The sequence below is a fragment of the Mesoplodon densirostris genome, chromosome 14 (genome assembly GCF_025265405.1).
Source record: "Mesoplodon densirostris isolate mMesDen1 chromosome 14, mMesDen1 primary haplotype, whole genome shotgun sequence".
Taxonomy (NCBI): Eukaryota; Metazoa; Chordata; class Mammalia; order Artiodactyla; family Ziphiidae; genus Mesoplodon; species Mesoplodon densirostris.
Window position 1 is genome coordinate 8600759 of NC_082674.1, and position 22732 is coordinate 8623490.

The 22732-nt window shown below is 43.9% G+C and overlaps 1 protein-coding gene across 2 annotated transcripts; it reads right to left on the reverse strand.

Moving 5' to 3' along the window:
• Positions 1 to 1496: 1496 nt before the first annotated feature.
• E2F6 (E2F transcription factor 6) lies at positions 1497 to 22682 on the reverse strand. Of its 2 annotated transcripts, none has more exons than XM_060117448.1 (7): positions 22304 to 22682; positions 13141 to 13195; positions 10042 to 10258; positions 8123 to 8279; positions 6927 to 7040; positions 4437 to 4590; positions 1497 to 3833 (listed from the first exon to the last, which is right to left on the reverse strand). In XM_060117448.1, exons 1-7 carry the CDS (start codon positions 22409 to 22411, stop codon positions 3784 to 3786), a joined length of 855 nt encoding a protein of 284 aa, XP_059973431.1. In that variant the 5' UTR covers positions 22412 to 22682; the 3' UTR covers positions 1497 to 3783. The 2 variants fall into 2 exon arrangements, with proteins under 2 accessions (XP_059973431.1, XP_059973430.1); XM_060117447.1 differs by lacking the exon at positions 1497 to 3833 and adding an exon at positions 5319 to 5601.
• Positions 22683 to 22732: the final 50 nt, after the last annotated feature.

The window sequence follows — 22732 nt, forward strand, 5'->3', positions numbered from 1 at the left end:
AGTGGAAATAAGAGATCTGGAAACTCTGAACTCTCCACTAGATGGCAATCATTACACAAATTTGTGTTAGCCTCCCGTGACGCTAGTGGCCAACAAATGTATTAACAGTCCAATTTTATTGATCATAAGCAACTGACAAGTTGGGAGTGGGCCGAAGGTACGACACTGGTTTGGTGTGAGGCTGTTTTTGAGTCTTTCATTCACTGACTTGTGGCAGAGATTGCTAGTTGTCCCCAAACATACTAGTTAGCATAGGCTGGGTTATGTTGCAGCAACAAATTAGCTCCAAATAAATCCCGATGATTTGACACATTTCACATTGCATGCAGATGGGTAGGGCAATTCCACCCAGTCTCTTGGGGATCCAGGCTGATGGAGACTCCAGGATCTTAGAGCTGCTTCACCCAGAACCCGTGGCTTTCTTGGTTGCTGGGGCGGGAAGAGGTACTGCAGAACTGCATGTCGTCTTTTCACATGTCACTTCCTTTCATAGCCAACTGGCTAGAACTAGTCATGTGGTCTCACTAGAGGTCATCTTCCTGCCCAGAGGGGAGGAGAATAGGATCTAATAACGTCTAACCACACCCTGTATCTACTCTTCTTCAACAGCAATAGAGCTCCAGGTGTTAGCTGGGCACGTGGCTGTCCCCCTATCCAAGATTACATTTCTAAAGCTAAGTGGCTAAATTGTGGCCAATGGATGTAAAGTGAACTGCAGGAAGTGTCCTCAAGAAGAAGTGTACCTTTCTTTTCTTTCTTCATCCTGCCTGCTGGCTAGTATGTAGACACAACGGCTGGGGCTCCAGCAGCTCTCCTGGACTTTGCAGTGAACTCGGAAATGGAAGCCAAGCCTGAAGGAAGAACTACCTGGAAGGAAACTTGGTCCCTAACCCCTTGGAGAGCCATACCAACTCTGGACTATCTGCAGACTTCCTGTATATGAGGGATGAACTTGTATCTTTCTTAAGCTGCTGTTATTTGGGGGTTTTTCTCCTACTTGCAGCTGAATTTAATCCTTGCTAATATGGGTGCCCCAGTGCAGAGTCTGTTACGGTTTCTTTTCCCAGTAAGTAACATCCCTCCTCCTCTTCCACGTTCAGAATGAACTGATAGACACGCAGGTCTGAGAGACGGATATCAGATATTAATAAAGTATCTCTACCATTATTAATAAAGCTGACTGGAGACATGGCTTTAGATTAGTAGACAAAGGCTGTGGCAATTTCCTAAAGTCAGACAACAATGAAGTAGACTCCTCCTTTCACGGATGATTTTTCTGTAGCCTGCAACGCTGTTTGCTAGCATTTTACCCACAGCGGAACGTCTTTCAAAATTGGCATCAAGCCTCTCAAACCCTGCTGCTGCTTTATCAACTACATCTGTCATATTCTCAATCCTCTGGTGTCATTTCAACCATCTTCACAGCATCTTCACCGGGATTAGATTCCAACTCAAGAAACCACTTTCTTGGTTCATCAATAAGAAGCAACTCCTCATCTGTTCAAGTTTTATATTTATAACAAACATAATAATAACGAAAACATTTGAAATATTACAAGAATTACCAAAATGCGACACAGAGATATGAAATGAGCAAACGCTATTGGGAAAATAGCGCCTACAGACTTGCTGGACACAGGGTGGCCACAAACCTTCAATTTTTAAAAATCACAGCATCTGCGAAGCACAATAAAATGAGGTACGCCTGTATGCACAGAGAGATGGGTAGTGCTGTTCAGGGCAGAGTGGGGGAGGAAGAACCCTGGACGCTAGTTCTGGGGATGCGTACCTTAGCAGCTGTAAAAAGAAGAGACCAACACCAGCAGTTGGAGTGACAGGAGAGATTAATTTATGTCACACGTCTACAGTTCACAAAGGACTTTCGTTTACATGATCTCATTTTACTCTCAGAGCGATATGCAAAGTAGAACATTTGTCACATTTCACAAGTAAGGAACTGCAGCTTAGAAAGATGTTATCACCTGTGTCCATGCTTTCTTTGTTGGTTTTGGGGGCACCGCCTTCTTTAGTTGTTTATTTTCCCTTCCTCTCATTATTCCTTCTCGGGAAAAGCCTTTTCTTCTGTGTTTCCCCCTAAAATAAGTGTTAATGGGCCTCTCCCTCTCTGCTGTACCCTCTCATTAGGTGACCTCATCCACTCTCATGTTTAGCCATCACATACGACCGACAGCTGCCAAGTCTACAAGGCAGAGCCTGGACCTCTGCACGGAGCCCCTGATCTCCACACCCCGCTTCTGCTGAACTCTCAGGTTCACCACACGCGCCCAAGAGGAGCAGCACGGCAAGCAGGCCTGGGCCGACAGAGGCAGCCGGCGCGGTCTGCGAGGAGGGGAGAGGCTGGAGCTCAGCAGAGGGACGGGACCGGCGAAAGCCGCTGGAGCTCAGAGGTGTGCCAGTCCTCGATGCTCAGCATTATTTTTCAGTACTTTGATTTTTGATTCCTATGCTAACTCTTTACACATGGTCTTAATTTCACGTTGCTTCAATTCTTTCTTTGAAAGCAAGAGAAGTTTAAAATATGAATTTGAATGACATAAAACCCTTGTACGTTATATAAGCCGAGCATTATTCATCTAATTTGACCGTTCACTCACTCACTCACTCACTGATTTGTTCAAACACTTACTGAGCACTTTTTATGTGCTAGGTGTGGTGCAAGTCGCTGGGTTTAACAATGATTAAGACAAAGTCCCTCAAGGAGCTCACAGTCTAATGGTAAACTACTGAGTAAACTGAGGCACAGAGTGGTAAATGACTTACCCAATGAGGTAGAAATAGCTAGGTACTTGGAAACATGGGACTAGAGCTAAAGAGAGGGCAGGGGACCACTAACTCATCGTAAGTAAACCCCTTTGATTGAAGGGCAAGGCTGCATACAGAAACATATTACAAAACCTGCTTGCAAAAAAGGTTAAAATAGTTTCCAATTCTCATCATGATTGAATTCATGTTTTGCAAGGAATTAAGCCATAACCTGATGGCATTTGTACACTCGCCCCTAAAGCTTGGAGCATGCCACCAGTCTGTTCAGACACAATGCCTCTGTAGGGAGCCTGAAGTCCAATTTTAGCGCTGGGAACCGGACTGAAATACCTTCATTAGATCCATGAACTTTAAATGTATAGCACATTTATGATACTTCTACATGTAGAAGTTTGGAAAAAACTCTCCTCTAACCCTCATTCAGAGGATTCTAATAAGTTATAGATACCACAGAAATTAGAGAATATGTCTGTTACTTTCCATATATACATTATTTTGGCTGTACAAAGGTGAAAAGTTTCACTTCGACGTATTTCATAAGTGATCTAAACATTATACAAATATATACAAAGACATCATGTCCAGATGCGTGCGTACACCCATCCATTGCAGACATGAACCCGTGTAAGGCAATTTCTTTTGTGATAATGACACATGATCCATGCAGCAAAGGGCAAGGTCCACTAAAAACTGTCCATCCAGCCTGCCTGTCTGTTTCAGTGATACTCTGGGTGATTTAGTAATTTCAGTAGGCAAGATGTCTATTTCACTGACAAAAAGCAGTGAATAATTATAAAAAGAGTTGTTTTCAAATGAAGAAACCATAATTATCCAGCAATCTAAGTAGTGGACTACTCGAAGGTACTCCTGGCCTTACTGCTGCTACTGAGAATGAGAAAATGTCTGGGATGATTTATTGCTCTGAGAATCACATCTAATGCATAATTCATCCACACAGGATGTCCCCAAAAGACTCAATGCACGAATCCTCAAATGCCATCAATTGCTCACTTCAAGCAGTTCTTCACTTTGCTGTGGAGGATTTTCTTCTGAAAAATAACGAGCACAAGAGAAACCCTCCTAAGTGAAGGTATGAAAGGCAGACCGGTAATAGAACATACAATTCAAGTGCTTAAAAAAAAATAGGAAGACCTCGGTCACGAAGCATATTCTTACGTTAATGGCATAAGGCTAATGTTTTGAGTCTCCCAAGAATAAACTAGAACTCAAGCATGTGCCTGAGAGGCCAGGTCAGAGCATGCAAACAGCCTTCTCTACAGAGACCACACTCTGGGACCAACTACAATTCTAAGTTTTCACGCTGTCAAAACTACACAGAAACAGTCTAAACTACAGTTCAGAATTACCTTGTAATTTTTTAACTCATGTTTTTGTAGCTAGGAAGAGTAAAAATACCTGTAAGGCCATAATATTCATTTATAAAACTCTATCTAGGGGTGGGATAGGGAGGGTGGGAGGGAGAGAGACGCAAGAGGGAAGGGATATGGGAACAGATGTATATGTATAACTGATTCACTTTGTTATAAAGCAGAAACTAATAAAAAAAAGCCTATATGAGGGCTAATAAAAAAACTCTATTTTAAAAATCATTAAAACCTTAAATTTTCCTATCACAAGATTAGTGCACTTACCTTTCTCAGGGGCGGGCTGTTCTGGATGCTTGCTTTCAGATGAAGAGGCACCAACACCGTCCGACACGTTACTGCTTGAGTGGCCCTGCTCCACTTCACATAAATAAACATCGATAGGCCCTTGAGTGCTCCTGATATGGACTGTGATAGAATCCTAGCAAAAGACACAGAAAACATCTAGATGAATGAGAGAATTCACTGATCATATTTGTTCACTTACTAGAACTGTAAAAGTTTCAAGGGACACTTTTGAAAATTCTCATTCAAGTAGTTTCCTTTCTATCACATATTTGAGAAAATCACGTATTTATTAGTTAGCTTGAGTCACAGGAAACCACTGGCCAATTCACACAGTTAACACAGCTACTTGATTGTGCAGCAACGGTTTCAGAGCCAGGAGGGGACCACCTCAGCATTCAGGAGCCCATCTTTCTCTACTCAAGACTTGACCCGTTTAAGAAGTCTGTACTTGAGACTCAAAGATCAGTATTTTGGCGACAAAGAAATCTACAACACCCCGCAGACTCAAATGATAAGGCTGTGTTAAGATTTCAGACCACTGAAGAGGTACTGAGCTAAATGAAAGGACCATTCTTCCATCCACTTGAAAAAGAGGATGAGATCAAGACAAAATATACCTCTTGTAATTTAAAACATTAAAACCCAAAAGATATTAGGAAATTGGGTACTTCTACTGAGAATTATGCTAAACTCGTAAGGAACAGTCCCGGTTATACATGATTCTTTGTTGTTTTGATGTGAGCGGGTTCAACTGTAAAGTCAAGGTTATTTTCTCCCCTCTCCTGTGGTCGGGCCTGGGCTTGGTACCAGATGCCCCTGCTCTACACCACCCTGTGATCTCACAGCAGAGGGGCTCCCAACCTCAAGTGCCACCTTCCACAGCTTCCCGGCAGCAGGCAGGTACGCTGAAGAACATCTGCTCAGCTCCTAGACGGGCAGGCCAGGTCTTGTTTGAACGGTACACGTTGTGCAATTCGATAGATACTTCTGGGCAATAAAGGAAACCACTAAGCTGCCCAGAAGTGGCAGCTGAGGACCTCGCAGTCCACTCAGTCAGGGGCTGCCCACGTTTCTGTGCAGGGCGAGGTAATATTGTTGACTTTGTGAGCCATGCCATCCTTCTCATAACCACACAACTGCCATTCTAGAGTGAAAGCAGTCAGAGACACAATCTAAACGAATGGGCACGTGGTTGTGTCCCAAAACAATTATTTACAAAGACCCAGCAGGCTGGATTTGACCCAAAGGCTAGTCCATCTCCACTGGGACTAGATCCCCAGATCTCCCTGGAATCGGACTCTGTGTCTATCGGTCCCGCTGTCTTTCCTTATGGCTGAGAATGGCTACCAAGAGGGCCCACGTTCCTCAGCTTTTAAATGGGATCTAAGAGACATCTTGGGCATGATGGAAGGCTCAGCAAGATTTGGCAGTTACAGCCTGAAGCAGTTCACAGCACAGGGAAAAAACCAAAAGCCCGTCAGCCACTGCAGGATGGACTATCATGCCCCAAAGGAAGGATGTACTGAAAGATTAGTAATTATGCGTGAACGTGAATATGCGAAATGATTCATATTAGATATAAATGTTCCTTAGGAGACTCGGAATGTATCTAAATCTAAATAAAACAACTAGGAAGCATCACCAAGAAGTCACAATTTGAGTGTGACTGGAATAAACGAAAGCTGTTCCTTAATCCAACTGTAATACACTGTCAAGTAGCAACTGGGGTCTCACATGGGCAGTGGTCTTCTGGGGATAAAAGGAAAGGTGGGTGGTGAGAAGTTCTTCACGATGAGGGAGTTAAGTCCCTATCGCAATGATGTGATGACTTCAGCAGTGATAGTTCTCTCAGGCTGTCAGCACTTGGTCTGTCCTAAGAATGGTCACACTCCTTCATTCTGATTCCACCCTTACCACGCAACCTTCTGATGACAAGTATCTTTCAATACAAACTTTCCTACAAGCAGCTGACAGCTGATGGTCTTTTCGTTTACAAAGCAATTTTACATTTCATTTTAAATGTATAATTCAGTGTTCTCTTTTATTCAGTCTTTTATGAATTTGGTGAGTGAGTTAATTCCCTAGAGCCCTCGCTGACACTGAATCTCAACACTGAGGCAGTCCTCGGTGATTCCTCTAAGAGGCATGAGAGTACAACGGTTAAGAACAAACTGTGAACCCAAACTATCTGGGCTTGAATTGTGGTTCTGTCACTTACTGTGCGATGGTGAGGAAGTTAACTAATCTTTCTGTGCTTCAGTTCCTCATCTTTAAAAGGATAATAATCAGGACTACCGCGTTTGTTGTGTTACGCAAAACAACGCAGAATGTGTAAAGTGCCTCAAGCTATATCAGGTAGGCAGCTACCACGCACACACTGGTGATAAGGCGCTGGGACTGCAATAAAGCACAGCCTAAGCAGCTGGCCTGCCTCCCTTTAAGCCTTCTTAAAAATGCAAAGCTACCTACTTCTCTGGGCGCTGGAACATCCAACCTGGTTTCTGCCGGAGCCTTAACTGCAATTACAATCTGTTCATGGAAGGCTTGAATGCTATGAATATCTTGATACGTCACATATGCTAGTGTGAAAATCAGTCAAGGGTCTCTAAGCAGAGTGGGGAGATAATTTATCTCTTACAATACATGAATCCAAGTGTAATCTTAGAATATCATTAGTTTTTATGGGATACAAACTCACAATTAAGGAAAGCAGTCAGGAAAAAATTATTTCATATATAATTCTTATTATTTCATAAACAATTCTTAAGATTTTATAAAGTGTTTTACAATATTTATAACTTGAAGAATCCCTTTAAACTATACTATTGTGATGACGACACTTTCTGGAGAAAAATATTAATGAAGTCTGGACCTCTAAAACAAACACAACCCATGAAGGTATCAAACCTCCCCCCGCCCTTCCCTATGCATTGTGAGATCTTACTGTGAGAACCTTTGGGAAAAAATATTCAGTTTTGATGAGAATCTCCTAAAATGTAAGGTGGAAAGAATCGGTAAGAAGTAGACACAACTTAAGAGAACCAGTTTTTCAGGACTATCATGTACTCATGGGATTTCCCTCATCCAAAATTATTTTCCATCTCACTACCTGAATTTTTCTCATCTTCTTTTATTGTGTTGCCTGAAATTTTTACCAGTTACATGATTTACTGGGTTTCCCCAGCATTCTTTTTTTTTTTTTTTCTTATTCCACACATCTTTTGATTGAGTGCAGTAATAGCATTTACCTTCCTTCTAATAACTGTATTGTGGAAACAGGAGTTTTGACTGGGGTAGAATCTAAGTAAACTTGAAGCACGGAACAGCTCAGAATCAGCAACACCTCAGAAAGGTGTTTGCCCGTTCCGTGTGGGGAACAGGGCAGCCAAACAGTCTAGGAGACCCGGGAGGAGATCAGTACCAAAGACAAATCTCCCCCTCTGGTCCCAGAGACACTGAACTTAGGAGCAGTACGACATTCAGCTGCATGTCATGCTTTGTGGACTAGAATGGCAGTTTAAGTACCATTTCTACGGCAATTCACTCACTTCTAAAGGTCTTATTTTGTATCTTAAATATATTAATTAATCCCCAAGCTGACCCTACCAGATGAAGTAATGTGCTTTGGAAGGAGAATTTTTTTAAAGGCACAGAGTTAAAGGATATCTTTCATTTTCTTTGTCGTCTGTTAACTTGAACAACTGCTGAGCACAATCCTTAATTAACTCATCCAGAGCATCTTCCATCGCCGATAAATCAGAAAGTTCCTCCTGCAGCTTCTTCTGTTGGGGCACTGCTCCAAAATTGCTCAGATCAGACCCTCTTTAAAAGAAAAAGATCACCATCAATAACATCTAGGAGATTACAAAAAAATACAAGTTAGGTTACTGGAACGTCTCCAAACGTTGACACCAGGTGTTTCCCACAATGACAGAAACCAGGTGCGGAACTGCAGTCCTCCCTCCCATCATTCTAGACAACCATTATTTCTCCTGGTTTTTGTCCCCATTTCTATTCCCTTACACAGAGACTTTAAAAACAAAACCAACATCATACCCCTGTGGAAATTAGGAGTAGCAGGGAAAGCTTAATGCAGTTTAATGAGCAGTGAACTGAGTCAGTAACACCCAGTTTCAGCCCAGCTCTACTTCTCACATGACTTTTGACAAGTTATGATCTTTTAATCCTTTAGTTCTTACATATGAAAAACAAGATGTACTGGCCAAATGACAGTTCCCCTGCTAAAATTCTGTAAGTCTTTATTTTTTCCCCACTGTGCATATTCTATCCAGTTCTATCTGAATATAATGATCATTTTTTAAAGATATATTTTCTTTATTACTGTTTACCCCAATCTGACATGACCTGAGCAACAACCAAGATTCATTCTTTTCTTCAATTTTTATAGAAAATAAAAAGTGAAAAGGCTGTTACCACTTTACCTTTCTTTCACTTGCTAGTTCTCAAATCTGATTCTAATTAGTGATTCGGAACACAATCTGATATTAACCCCTAAAATGTTAATGTCATTTAGCAAACATGTTCAAATTAGAATCCAATTTGCATTTCTGTAATATTGAAAAATAACATCCTTTATGAATCCCTTTCCTCTAAGAGCTAAGTTAATTACTTAGAATCATTTAATGATCTTTGTTGGTAGATTTTTCATTTGCCTGAAAGGTCTTTATGTACTTATATGCTGGAACTGTTTCTTACTGATCCAAAATACTTGCCTATTGCGAGTATAACAGCCTTCTTCCTGTGTGCGTTCCCTGCACACGTGCACGCGTGGACACGCACACACACACCTACATTTATACCATAAAGTCTTCTTTCCATGAGATCCCTCCTATGTTATGTTAAGTCTTTAGCTATTGACTTTTAGATAGTAAGTCTCCTGATTTTTTTTTTTTTACATTCAGGGCATTGTGTTTCGAAGTATGATACACACCATAATCACTTGGGGTAGTTGTTAAGAAGGTAGGTATCTGTCTTCTCCCAGAACTGAATTACAACCCCTGAGGAGGGAGGCATCTAAGTGTTTATTACACTACAGTGCAAGAACCACTGTTTTACAGCCTTAACTGATTTCCCCCGATGTCAATAATCAATTAGAACTGAAGAAATATTTTTTAAAAAAATTCCTATACAAATCAGATGTTCCCTTATCTTGAAAAGTGAAATTCTTAAAACTAATCATGACTCCACTTAACTTTTCCATAATATTGGAATGATATTCTATGTCTATGGCTTTTAACTGGTACCAAGTAGGAAAAAAACATTGCTAGTAACTAGTTTGTTTTAAGCACAGTATTGTCACTTAATAAGAAGGGGGGGGGCTTCCCTGGTGGCGCAGTGGTTGAGAGTCCGCCTGCCGATGCAGGGGACACGGGTTCGTGCCCCGGTCCGGGAAGATCCCACATGCCGCAGAGCGGCTGGGCCCGTGAGCCATGGCCGCTGAGCCTGTGCGTCCGGAGCCTGTGCTCCGCAACGGGAGAGGCCACAACAGTGAGAGGCCCGCAAAAAAAAAAAAAAAAAAAAGAAGGGGGAAAAAAAAAAGAAGAAAAGTTTGAAAACAACTCACATCCATCGAATATGGTTCTTAGACTTTTTTTCAACCAGATCAATTCCATCCAAAACATTGGTGATGTCATACACTCTTCGTTTTCGTACTCCTAGTTTTGTTGCAACCTTGTTTAAGTCAAGAATACCCCCAGGAGCAGATCTGACAAGATCCATAAATTTTCGAGTTAAATAAACCAGTGATACATCAAAACGAGGTCTCTTCACTTTTAGAGCTTCTGGGAAACAAAACAAACACAATTCACAAAATTTAAAACAGCATTTCTAAAAAAACAAATAAATAAATAATACAAAAACCCCCAGCATTTCTTTCTCAACTCATTAAAAAAAACCATTTATTTATTCTTGATCAGTAAGCACAGACACCTACAGATATTCTACACACTGACCAAATCATAGTTAATTTTTACGAAATCGATTTCTCAAACTGGATAAAAGTTTATTAGCCTATTGCAGGTAAACAAAGGCTTTAGACTTAAAGGAGTGTTTGAAATATGCAACCAGTTTCCACTGAATATGTGAATTTAAAAGGCATCATGGCACCATATCAGACACGAAGTGGTGAGTCCGCACTTGCATCCACACCACTATCTGGAATAGGATTAGAAATGAATTTTAAAATTAAATTTCTCATTTGGTCTTCAAGTAAAGAAATTCTTTAGAAAGCAAAGTTAGAGAATTGGCTTTAAAATAAAAAATGTTTAAAATGTTCCTATACACGTCACAGTGTTACCCTGTCTGATGAAGTTCAGAAAGAGCTCCAGTTAGTCTTCTGATCAGGAGGATTGTGATGTCCTACCTTGAGGAAAAGTGGCGTAACTGTTTTTTAAAATATTCACTACCCTGTATTAACTTAAGTAAATGAAGGGGGAAAACTGAATATTATCATTCTTTTCATCTTTCCCTATTTGATACTAGGAAAAAAAGTTCTTATGGTTTAGTGTGCAGAGGAAATACTTCTATGAATAATTTAGTTGTCCTTCTGGTGTGGAGTATATGATTACTCTTTTTTTCTACTTCATGGCACACCACAGTATGCTTCAAAAGAAACAGTCATCCTATCTTCAGTCAAAAATGCCCTTATCCAGAACCTCGACAATGTCATATTCAGTTTAAAGAGCACTGGTGGTTACTGCAAGAAACAAAAGTACAGATTTTATAATGTAAATGTCTTCCATGTGGAGACTACTCCTATACTTAAGATTAAACAGGATTAAAGAGGAATTAAACTTTTTTAAAAAATGGAGGCAGAAGATAGTCACAATTCTACAACATATCTTGGAAGATTACAAATGAGAAACTCTGACTTTAAAAACATTTACATTTGACCCTTGAACAACGCAGGAGTTAACCTGCGTATAATTTATCGTGGTCCTCCGTATCTGTGGATTCAATCAACCAGACCATTTAGTACTGCAGTCTTTACTACTGAAAAATATCCTCATCTAAGTGAACCTGCAGAGTTCAAACCCTGTTATTCAAGGGTCAACTGTAATGATACTAAATTACTAACAAGACATGGTCTTATAAGTTCAGGATAAGTATATTCCTATCATGCCAGCCATTTTATAAAGAACAGATATTAATTGAACACCTATAACGTGACAGTTGCTGAAGGGACAGAAACATGATTAAAATGGTCTCCAGAACAAAGGCGTTCCGTGTTCCACAGTCTGGAAGGAACTCTACCCAAAACCCTGAGATGAGTGTGCCAGAGGGATTCAAAGTTACATAAGATGAAATAAAACCTTAACTGGAGTAGGAAACAGGGGAGGCCTCCTAACAGGCGTGTGCTGGGAACAGAGCATAGAAGGATGGACAGGAAGGTGGAGGGCGATGTGGGTGAGTGAGGCAGAGGAAACAGCAGAGCCCCGTGTGAGAACATGGCGTTTGTAGGGAATCCACAGCTGTACAGCGTTTGCGATGGAGAAGGGGGCTGAGTGCTAGGCGATGAGGCTGCAAAGTGGAGCAGGAAGTGGCCATCGAGGGCCTTGCGCATCTGTCTGTCCGTTCTCTGCCTTGTTTCTTAATTGAATTTAATAGAAATAAATAAATGAGGAGTCAGGGTTTTCTCCATATGTAACAGAGCATCACTGCAGAAGTTTAGGTTGAGTGATACCATCATCTAATCTCTGTATTAGAAAGATCACACGGGCAGTAGAACGGAAGAGGGGAGGGGGTGGAAGAGCCTGGAGCCGATGGCTGACTTAGATGGCTGGGCCACTGCTTCCTGCCCGAGAAGCAGCAGCCTGACCCGTGGGTAAGACCGTGGGCTCAAGTCTGAGCATGGGCTTGAATCCTGACTGAGCAAGTTACTAAAATCTCCGGGCATCAGTTTACTCATCTATCAAATGGGAATAATCATCCAAACCTGAATTTTGAAAGGTTGTTGTGATAATCCATGCAAAGAGCTTAATACAGGCCAGGCACTGTACAAGCTCAATCAACGTGAGACATAAGTGTAAGTTGGTGGTGTGCGGCAGACGAAGGAAACGCTTCCAGAGTAAAACTGGCCAAACCTGGGGGCCAGATACAGGTGGGACTGTGGCCGGGCCGGGGAGAAATGAAGGCTGAGGTTATGGTTCCTCGTGGGCACCGACGCACCACCTACCCACCGAGATTAGCACCAAATTAAGAAGAAACGGGGGTGGGGCCATTTGTCATAACAATTTTCAGAAAGACAGGGAACTACCTGACTGACTCTGAACACTGATCCACGGCAGAAGCAGATGGGAAGGGCACAGGGAATCAAAGGAAGCCAGGAAGGCCAAAGACTGTCCACACGCTTGCTGCCAAACTGCCTTCAGTTCTGCTTGCGGTGACAACTGCTCTCACAGAACTCTGGGAAAATACCCCGACAGAGACCATTCTGTTTTAAAAATGACATTTCCAAAGCAATGGAGAATAAACTGGCATTTGTGCACATTAACAGCCCACAACCTCAGGAATTTTTGCTGAAATTCCAAGCTTTACATTTCAGTGTACAAATAATGCATTTTAAGTTACTCATCAACTCGTGTACATTTAAAATAAATCACTTAAATCATATGAAGTTCAAACTACAAAACCTAAAACCGATTTGGGAATCAAATCAACTTACTTCTCATGGACACATATTGTACATTATCTTCTAAATTAATCCTTATTTTTGATGGCTGGAAAAAAGAAGATACATTTAAACTTGGTAATTTAAATACAAGCAAATCAATAGCAAAAAATAAAAGCAGAATTGTTAATAATTATTGCCCATCTCTAGTTTATAGCGGCACAGTGGTTAATCTTCTTTATATGAACTAACGTGCGTGCATAAGGGGCCTTGTTTACAGATTAAAGGGGCCAAAAAGGGTAAAAAAAAAAAAAAAAAGCAGAAACAATGCAAATGAACAACATTTTTCTGGATAATATAAAAGTTTGTCTTTTTTTTCACCATGGAGTAATAATTTTGGTGTGAGAAAACCAGTCTTCCTTCTAAACTATATCTACTCTAACTGTAATCACATCTGACAATGTTCATCGACTTGAATTTCTGAAACTGCACAGGCCTCCATAAGTATGGAAGCAGTAGTTAAAGAGACGGCGGGGGGGGGGGGGCGGGGGGATGGAATGGTGCAGGGGGAGGGGGGGAATATGAGACTTTATTACTAAGTAGACATTCACCTATCAACTGTATCAGGTACTGAGGATAAAAAGCAATACCGAGAGGATCAGGACACTGTCCCTGACTCTGGAAAGCGCAGTAGAGATCTAAGAGATGTCCAAACTGACAAATGCTCACTCCTTGCTAATTAAGAGAGAGTGGCTCCAAGAAAAGTGCTCACAAACTTTCACAGGCAGCCATGCATTCCCGTGATAATTAATGTAAAAACAGCATTTCTAATCATGGAAAATAATGCATGCTACATAACTAGAGACTTTGGTATTAAGATTCATAAAAAAATTCTTTTAAATTCCTGAGATGACCAGGAAATTAGTAGTAGCTCCACTATCAATGCTCACCATTTTACCAGCTATTTGGAGGCTATGAAAGTTTATATAAACTTGTAGTAATGTCTGCAATATATTTAAAAATTGTTTTTGCAAAAAAATAAATAAAACCTAAGCTAAGGCTAATAAACAGAAATCCATATTGGCCTCTTGCTTAGAATAAAGTATGTATAATGATGCCATGTGTCTCCAGACAAGCTGTGAGCAGGTTTAGCTCCTGTGTAAGTGAAAAAAACTGGCCCCCAAATGGGCCGTAGCAAAACTGGGATAAGTGAATTTCATAAGGTGCTCTAAGAAGGGAAACAACAGTGCTCTGGATGCACCCAGCGAGGGAAATCACAAGGATTCACAGGCAAGGGGACCCCTAGCTGAGCCTTGGAAGACAAGCCAGAATTTGCCAGAACCTGTGGGAGGTTGAGGAGGGAGGAAAAAGAATTCCTAGGGCAGGAAGTGAAATGAACAAAGGTATGGAAATATAAATCACCTGGCACCTTTTGAGAAGCCGCCTGGGTGGCTAGTGCAAAACCAACTTGATACTAAGGCTGGACGGGAATGCTAGCACCACACTCGACACAGAGGACCGTGAAAGTCATGCTACAGAGTCTGGACTTTCTGCTGTAACCAGTGCTGAATCACCACAGATTTCTGAACAAGACACGACGTCGTCCAGCTCATGGTTTAGAAATCTAAGTATGGTGGCAATGCGGCAAAAAGACGGAAGGTGCGGAAGCCTGAAGCTGAGGTGAGCGGCTAAGAAGCTCCCTGCTGGTAGCGTTACGATCTCAGCACAATGATCTCCTTACCATCTATGACAAGGTGACGGCATCTGTCAGCAAGCTAACTTCATATGGAATAAGTCCCCTGAAACAGAATTCCACTGTGACATTAACTTAGCTGTTACACACAAACCTGCTGGGTGCAAAACCAGTTGGGAGAGCCCGTCTTGGGGCAGGGACTCTGCCTGCCAGCTCTCAGCGCAGTGCTGACAGTCACTTGTGAAGACAGCATCCAACAGTGCCACACTGAAGGGTGGTCCTATTCAAGGCAAACACCAGACCAACAGGACCAACTGTCACTGCTATTTTTACTTTCAAGCCTTCTGCTAAAATAGTATGAGATGGAGCTGAACTACTGATGCAAGATTCCTAAGTGAAAAAAAATCCATCCTCATCACACTAATTTGAAACACACATCCACAAATATCCTAAGTTGTTGTAAATATTATGGTCTGTCTATGAGTTTTCTGTTCAGTCCACGATCTGTTACTTATGTATCTGCAGCACACTACTTCAATCACTATAATGTCTGAATAAATCCTGAGAATGCACACAGACAGGGCTAACAGAGCAGCATTCATAGGTGCCTTGCTGCGAACAGGCTTCTGTTCTTAGCTTGGAGCAGCAGGGCGAGTCCTGCACACAGCGCGTAACGGTTTCCAAACACGCTGGCTCCCTATTTGCTCTCTCCACATTCTGCAAGGGCACCTTTCCTGCTCTATACCCCCTCCCTCTGGTCTCCTTATCTGGACTGCTGCTATTCACAGCTTGGCACAGGGATAATACTTCAGTTAGTAACATGAGAAAGTATGACTTCCTTTCCCCTACATTCTATGCTCTAAACCACATATTGGCTCTATTGAGATCTGTGGGAAAACAGACCCTAACAGCACCCATTCGTTTTTTTCCCTTTGAATATAAAAGCGCTATCTCTTTATTTTGGAGGAATCACAATAGCATCATGGCCCCTCAGGGGCAGACATCCCAAATAAAGATCGTATAAATCCTACAGACCTACAATTCTGGAGATTTCCAAAGTGCCCACAGTGATGACACATTCATCTCATTTATACTCAAAATAGTTCTTGGCTTAAGATCGGGTTCAGGACTACCAGAACTTCTTAGATGCTGGGAGATCTCACCCTTATCTGTAACACAGTGTAGGGATATAACCCACTTTCCAAGCTATTGTGAAGATTAAATGACAAATTTTGTAAATTGTAAAAATCCTATGAAAGCATAAGAGACTATTGTTATTGTTTTCCTTTTTGAACCAGAACAGTGCCTGGCACATTCAGGCACTTGGTAAATATTGTTAAACTAATGAACGGAAGAGTGAAATAGGACCTTGTCTGGATGACTTCAACTGACAAACAACAATGAGTATTTACAGACACAGGGGCCCAGGGTGAAGACTCCCTCTCTGGTACACCATCAATAAGGACCCCTGCGAGACTATGAAGCCTCAGTTTCTGTTTTCTGATACAAATTTATCATCTGGAGAGACTCAATCTGACAATCCTGGCAAGCCTTCCCAACTACTCTAACTGGTGAACCACACACACCCAACAGGTAAGCTAGGAGCTTTTCTGGGAGGAAACGGGACTAGATAGGAGTTCTTCTTCTTCTTCTTTTTTTTTGTTTGTTTGTTTGTTTGTTTTTGTGGTACGCGGGCCTCTCACTGTTGTGGCCTCTCCCGTTGTGGAGCACAGGCTCCGGACGCGCAGACTCAGCGGCCATGGCTCACGGGCCCAGCCGCTCCACGGCATGTGGGATCCTCCTGGACCGGGACACGAACCCGTGTCCCCTGCATCGGCAGGCGGACTCTCAACCACTGCGCCACCAGGGAGGCCCAGGAGTTCTTCTTTTTAAATGGCTTTAAAATCAGAATACAGGTTTTCCCACACAAAAGTTAGTGAGCTATTAAAAAAAAAAAAAAAGTAAATGAAATGCCACCCCTGCACTTGGTCCCTTAGAGCAGAACAGGGCACCCTGCCCTGGAGGAGAATGATGAGGCTCGACACCCCTGCAGGGACGAGGAAACTGGAGAGAAGGTGAGCAGAGGGCTGCCGGTCAAGGTGAGGAACGGCCGAGGCCCTTCCCAACAGCAGACTGATCGTGTGAGCACCTTTCAGGGATACCCATTCTCCTTTTATTTTGAAATAATCTCAGCCTTCAGAAAAGGTACAGAAATAGTACCAAGAATTGCCATACACCCTTCACCCAAATCCTTCAAATGCTAACGTTTTACTACATTCGCTTTATCTTTTTTTTTCTATACACACACATAATTTATTTTTTCTGAATCATCTGAGGGTAAACTGCAGACCCCTAAATAATTCAGTGCGTATCTCAAGGACATTCTCTTAGACAACCAGAGTATAACTACCAAGAAGTCTGTTCAAGACTAAGCAGTCTTAAAAAAGTTTGTCAGTAGAAATCTGGACTTTGCTAGTAAGGGTTCAAAAGGAAGGGGAACTTGTTAGAAACTTCAAGAAGGAGGATCCCCGTTATGCTAAGACAGAGCAACACTGTCAACTGCAGATCCGTGGAAAGCAGATGGTAATGAGCCGGGTAACCTAACCGAGGAGATTTCCACACAGTGTTAACGGGGATTGGGTAGTAGGGGAGGGAGAGAGGGAGGGAGAGACAGATGAAGACAGAGACAGAGAGAGACAGAGAGAGGAAAGGACTGTTAAGAGAAAAGAAGCTACGACTTCGTAGCTTTAAAAAAATTCTCAGCCTCTCAAGAAGCTAAAAATTAAGAGAAGACTTCTGAGGAAGACCAAATCAAAGGCACCGCCAGAAAAACCGCATCTAAAGGGGAAAGTGAGACTGAACAATTCTTTTTTTTTTTTTTTTTTTTTTTTGGCGGTACGCGGGCCGCTCTCTGTTGTGGCCTCTCCCGTTGCTGAGCGCAGGTTCCGGACACGCAGGCTCAGCGGCCATGGCTCACGGGCCCAGCCGTTCCGCGGCATGTGGGATCCTCCCGGACCGGGGCACGAACCTGTGTCCCCTGCATCGGCAGGTGGACTCTCAACCACTGTGCCACCAGGGAAGCCCGAGACTGAACAATTCTTGGTGAAGTCCTCAGAGATCAAAGATGGTATTTCAGAGTGCCATTCAGTCACACAAAAGGCCCCTGAAGGAGACTAAGGATGAACCTCACAGATCCTCTCAACCTAAGGACAGGGCCTCTAGGAAGCTGCAGGGTACTGTTCCTAGGCCACCCCAGCAGGAGCCCAAGGTACAGAAGAGTTTATTTCGAAGAAATCTGTGGGTGGGACGCTTGTCTACTGAGTGAACCACAAGATTCACAGGACATCATATAGTTTTTGAGAGAATTACATTGGCAAAATCACTGCCAGCTTGGTCTAAAAGGGATAAAGACAGTTCAAAGTGAAAAGAGGCCACTGGATACCCCCAAATGATGCTGACAGGAAGCAGGCTGAAAAAAGTACTCAGCTACAAATACTGAAGAGATATGACCTTTCATGAAAAAGAAAGACAGGCTCAGATGGTGGAACCATGAGGCCAGAGGGAGAGGTGGGAACATGGAGAACTGTTCCCAGACCTTGAGACCTCGTCAAACAACTTCCCCCATTTACCAGGTGGCATTTCAGAACTGCTCCAGACCAGATGCTCCTCTGTGACCCCTCTCCTTCTCCTTTATGGACAGGACTGTCCACAGCAGTTATCCCAGGTCTGTCCTACCAGTGTACGACGTATGCTGGGGGTGTGTGGGGGGCAGGGGTCAGATAACTTGTCTTTTTAGTTTCACAGGCCTAAAGATCTGGAGGAACTGTACTTGAGGAGCTGTACTTAAAGAACTACACTCAAGGAGCCTGAATTCTTACCTTATTCTGTGAGTACAAAATCTGTTACTTTGAGGCTCACACTGGCCCAGATTAGGGAGTGCTGTTCCTGCACAGGACACTAATGTTTGACCTTCTCAGCATCTTTAGGATGGCAGTCCTCAGAGGAATGCTCCCTCAAACTTCTATGGCACTAACCTGCCCAGGTGCCAGCAGAGATGCTGCTGCTTTGAGTTCTGACAGCCCACCACTGCGGAGGCAGTGGAACTTCTGTTCCTTTAAGGAAGTCACACTGAGGGGCTACGCTCCGGTATTTCCTCAAGACATACCAAGGGACAGCCCAGTAATAGCCAAAGCTCAAGACTGGACGTCCTAGGAAACCTTCCCGTTCAATCCTCAAACTGCTTCTCTCTCTCTCACTTGCTCAAGCCTCTTAGCCTGTCTGTATCTTAGCCGGGAAGAGGCAGTGCCCGCAAACTGAAACCACTAAGGCTGCTCTCAGCGCACACGGCTCTCTATGCACCAGCAGCTCCTGAGGGGCAAGGCAGCACGTTCCAAGTTATTTCACTAGCGCTCCAAGTCCCACATCTAAAAACCTATGCTTTTCAACTTGTGATCTCAAAGGAGAAAGAATAGAATAAAAGGTGAGTTTTAGGGACTAAGATCTTAAACACTGCCTCTAAATTGGTTAAAAATTTCTCTACACAGATGCTTCTTTGTACCAATTGCCTGTTTGGGGGAGTAATATCCCTTTAACAGCTCTCTGGACATACACCTTTTCCCATGGTGACTGCATTCTTGTCACACACTCAAATTTTCCTTGTTTTTCAATGTGCAGACTAAGTTCCATCTTTAATCAGTACCATGTTCTGCCTTCACAGAATTCCAGTTTTCAAGCCATTTGCCCAAGGAACATCAAACACTCAGCCATACACATAACTATTTTTTGCACAGTGTTTAATAATTCACCGTTTACTAAATACTGCCAGTCATTAGCCAATTAAAAAATGCTGAGATAGTGTTTAAATCAGCATTTTACAGCCAGGAAAATAAACACTCATACATTCAAACATTTACAGAGTACCTATTTCATTCATCCAAAAGCTACTTACCAAATATTTTTGCAAGCAGCACGAAATATGCTGGGGATGTAACAATGAAACGAACAGAGTCGCCGCACTCAGGAACCGAAGAGCCACACAGTGCAAAGAGAGAAGTAGGCACAGAGTGCCCTGGGAGCACAAAAGGAGCGCTTAACCAAGTCTTGGGAAGTCAGGAAGGCTTCCGACAAGTGACCTGTAAATCTAGACCTGAAGAACCATGGGAGGTGACAAGGAAAAGTGTGCTTTAAAGGTTTTTTCAAAAGGGGGAGTGCAGATATACAGGGGTCCAAGAGAATATGGAGATATGGAAAATTTAGCAACTATAAGCAGTTCAGGAAAGATAAATCCAGGGGTCTGATTACATAAAGAAGTCTCTCCTCTATCCTGAGAGCACAAGGGAACCATGACAGATTCTTTAAGTCAAATGATGTGATTGGAAATATGTTTGAAAAAGACCATTATGGTTAGTTACTATGTGGAGAATATACAGAAAAATCAAGGGCAAGACGAGAGGCAGGAAAACTGGTTAAGATTACAATCCGGGCGCCCCTGGTGGCACAGTGGTTGAGAGTCCACCTGCCGATGCAGGGGACACGGGTTCCTGCCCCGGTCTGGGAGGATCCCACATGCCGCAGAGCGGCTGGGCCCGTGAGCCATGGCCGCTAAGCCTGCGCATCCGGAGCCTGTGCTCCGCAACGGGAGAGGCCACAACAGTGAGAGGCCTGCGTACTGCAAAAAAAAAAAAAAAAAAAAAAAAAAAATTACAATCCAAAAGATAGACGATGGCTAGAAGTGGCAAGTACTGGTGATTAATTTTAATTAGATAGAATGGAGGGGGTCCGTTTGGAAAAGGCAAGGATGATGCCTAGGATACCAGCCTGGGCAATATGGTGGGTGTGGTACCATTTACTGCGATAGGAGACAGCGAGTTGCTGCTGGCTTAGGCAAGAAGACAATGAATTTCACTTTAGATACATGAGTTTGAAATCTAAGTAGCAATGTCTAGTAGACAGCTGCAAAGCTCTGAGCCAGATTTATAGATTTGGGAGTCATGACATGGTAACTGAAAGTACCGGAGTGAATAAGACTGTCTACACCTTCAAGGGATATGTGTATCTTCTGACATTAAATGCAAAATAAAGTGGTTTTTCCACAGTAAGAGTTTGGAGCTTTTATCAAATTCTCAAAGATTAAGACCACCAATACCAATAGTAACAGAGGTCACGAGAGTGGTGAATGACACCCTGCATGAAGAAACCGTGGAGAAGGTAGAAGATATGAATAAGACCGACATGGAAGGAATGGGAAAAGGAAGAGGAGTTTACAAAAGAGGACAGGAGAGGCCAGATAAGCAGATGGAGCGCTGAGAGTATGTGTCCAGCGGGCCGTTCAAGGGCGAGTGTCCAACATGAGTGAGCGGTCGATCGTGTGGAAACTACAGAAGGTATGGAGTGAGACATCTGCTGGACGCGACTGGCGACCTTGGTTAGAACGTCTCAGAGCTGTGCTTAGGGCAGAGGTCCCCCAGCAGGTGGTAATGACAGGTGAGCAAGCAGACCCAGGACTGCTGACTACTTTTTCAGAAAGCTTGGCTGTGAATGGGGAAGAGATACAGTAGGCGGAAGGGCATACGGAATTTAAGGGAGGGATCTTTCACAATGGAAATGGATTTAGGACGCGTTTTAAGTAGGCGAGAATTTACCACCTGGAGTCAGACACTGCGAGGTTCAACCCAGGCCTGTCTACTCATTAATGACAGGCAAACCACTTAACAGCTCCACGTCTGTTCTGGCAACTGCAAAACAAGAAAAATAAACCCTGAGGACTGCTGTGCGGAATTAAATGAGATGATGCTCATCAACTATTTTTGAGCACTGAGTCCTCCTGGTGTCTGGGCAAACGGACCTCAGGAAATGTTTATTTACTAAGAATGGGAAGAAACCAGCAGAGAAGTCGAAAATATAGGGAGAATGGAAGACGATGGGTTCATCAAGGGTCCTGAGACTCCAAGAGAATATATCGCATCTGGTCCAGAACAGAGGAAACTGACCTCCGGCAGGGAGGCTGATCTCCCACTTTCTCTGTCAAAGAGGACCAAAGATAACTTGCTGAATGGGAAGCTGTGGAGTGCGAAGTGTGAGGTGTGGACACGGTTTTAAGTGGCTGCCCTGAAGAAGGAGAATGGCAGAAGAGGCTGCAGAGAAGAACACACGAGAGAGAGCCTGCAGAGATCCACTGAGTCCAGTGGAAACGCAAAAGCATAACTGTCTCAGGCAAAGCTGGGCAATTTTCTCCAACACTACTCTGGAGCCAACGTGAAAGCCCAGGAGGCTGACAACACATTTGCGAGCAGACGCAAACAAGAAGGCGAGAGCTTAAGCGAACGACCTGTCTGCTTCACTGGACGCGATGGGCAATGCGACAGCGGGGAGACCGAGGAGCAGCCCCGGGCCACCTCGAGGAGCGCACGACCGAGACGACGGCCAGTCCGGCCTCCCCGCGGGCCTGGGACCCCCCCCCACACACACACCCCCACCCCGCGCCCCGGCCCCGCCGCTGGGACACACGCCGTCCCCGGGTCTTACCAGCAGGCCCTCCACGTTGATGGGGTCTCGGCAGCGGCGGCGCACCGTCTCCTCCGCCGGGTCCACGAGCAGGCTGGGCAGCTTCCGCGCCGGCCGCTGCTGACTCATGCTGCCCAGCCGGCCGCCTCTCGCCTCGCACCCCGCGAGCTCTCCCGCCTTCTCCCGCTCGGGTCGGGCGCCGCCCCCGACCCGCCGGGCCCCGGGGGCCAAGCACGAACTGGACTCCTGGCCTGCCCGGAGGCGCCGCCTGGCTAGGCCGGCCCGCGGACGCCCGCGCCGCTGCCCCACGACCCCGGGAGCTGGAACGCGGGCGGGAGGAGAGCAGGGTGACCCACTGCTCTCAGGACGCCAGGCCCGCCATCTTCCCGCATGCGCAGTGCGCCGCCCCTAGCGCGCATGCCCGGCGCGGCCGGAGCGCTCCCAAACACA

Coding starts and splice junctions, on each gene's coding strand:
- E2F6 (XM_060117447.1), bottom strand. CDS start 22,411: ATGAGTCAGCAGCGGCCGGCGCGGAAGCTGCCCAGCCTGCTCGTGGAC. Junction 13,196..22,303: donor TCAACGTGGAGGGCCTGCTG/GTAAGACCCGGG, acceptor TCTTTTTTCCAG/CCATCAAAAATAAGGATTAA. Junction 5,602..6,926: donor ATGTTCCAGCGCCCAGAGAA/GTAGGTAGCTTT, acceptor CTTTCACTCTAG/AATGGCAGTTGTGTGGTTAT.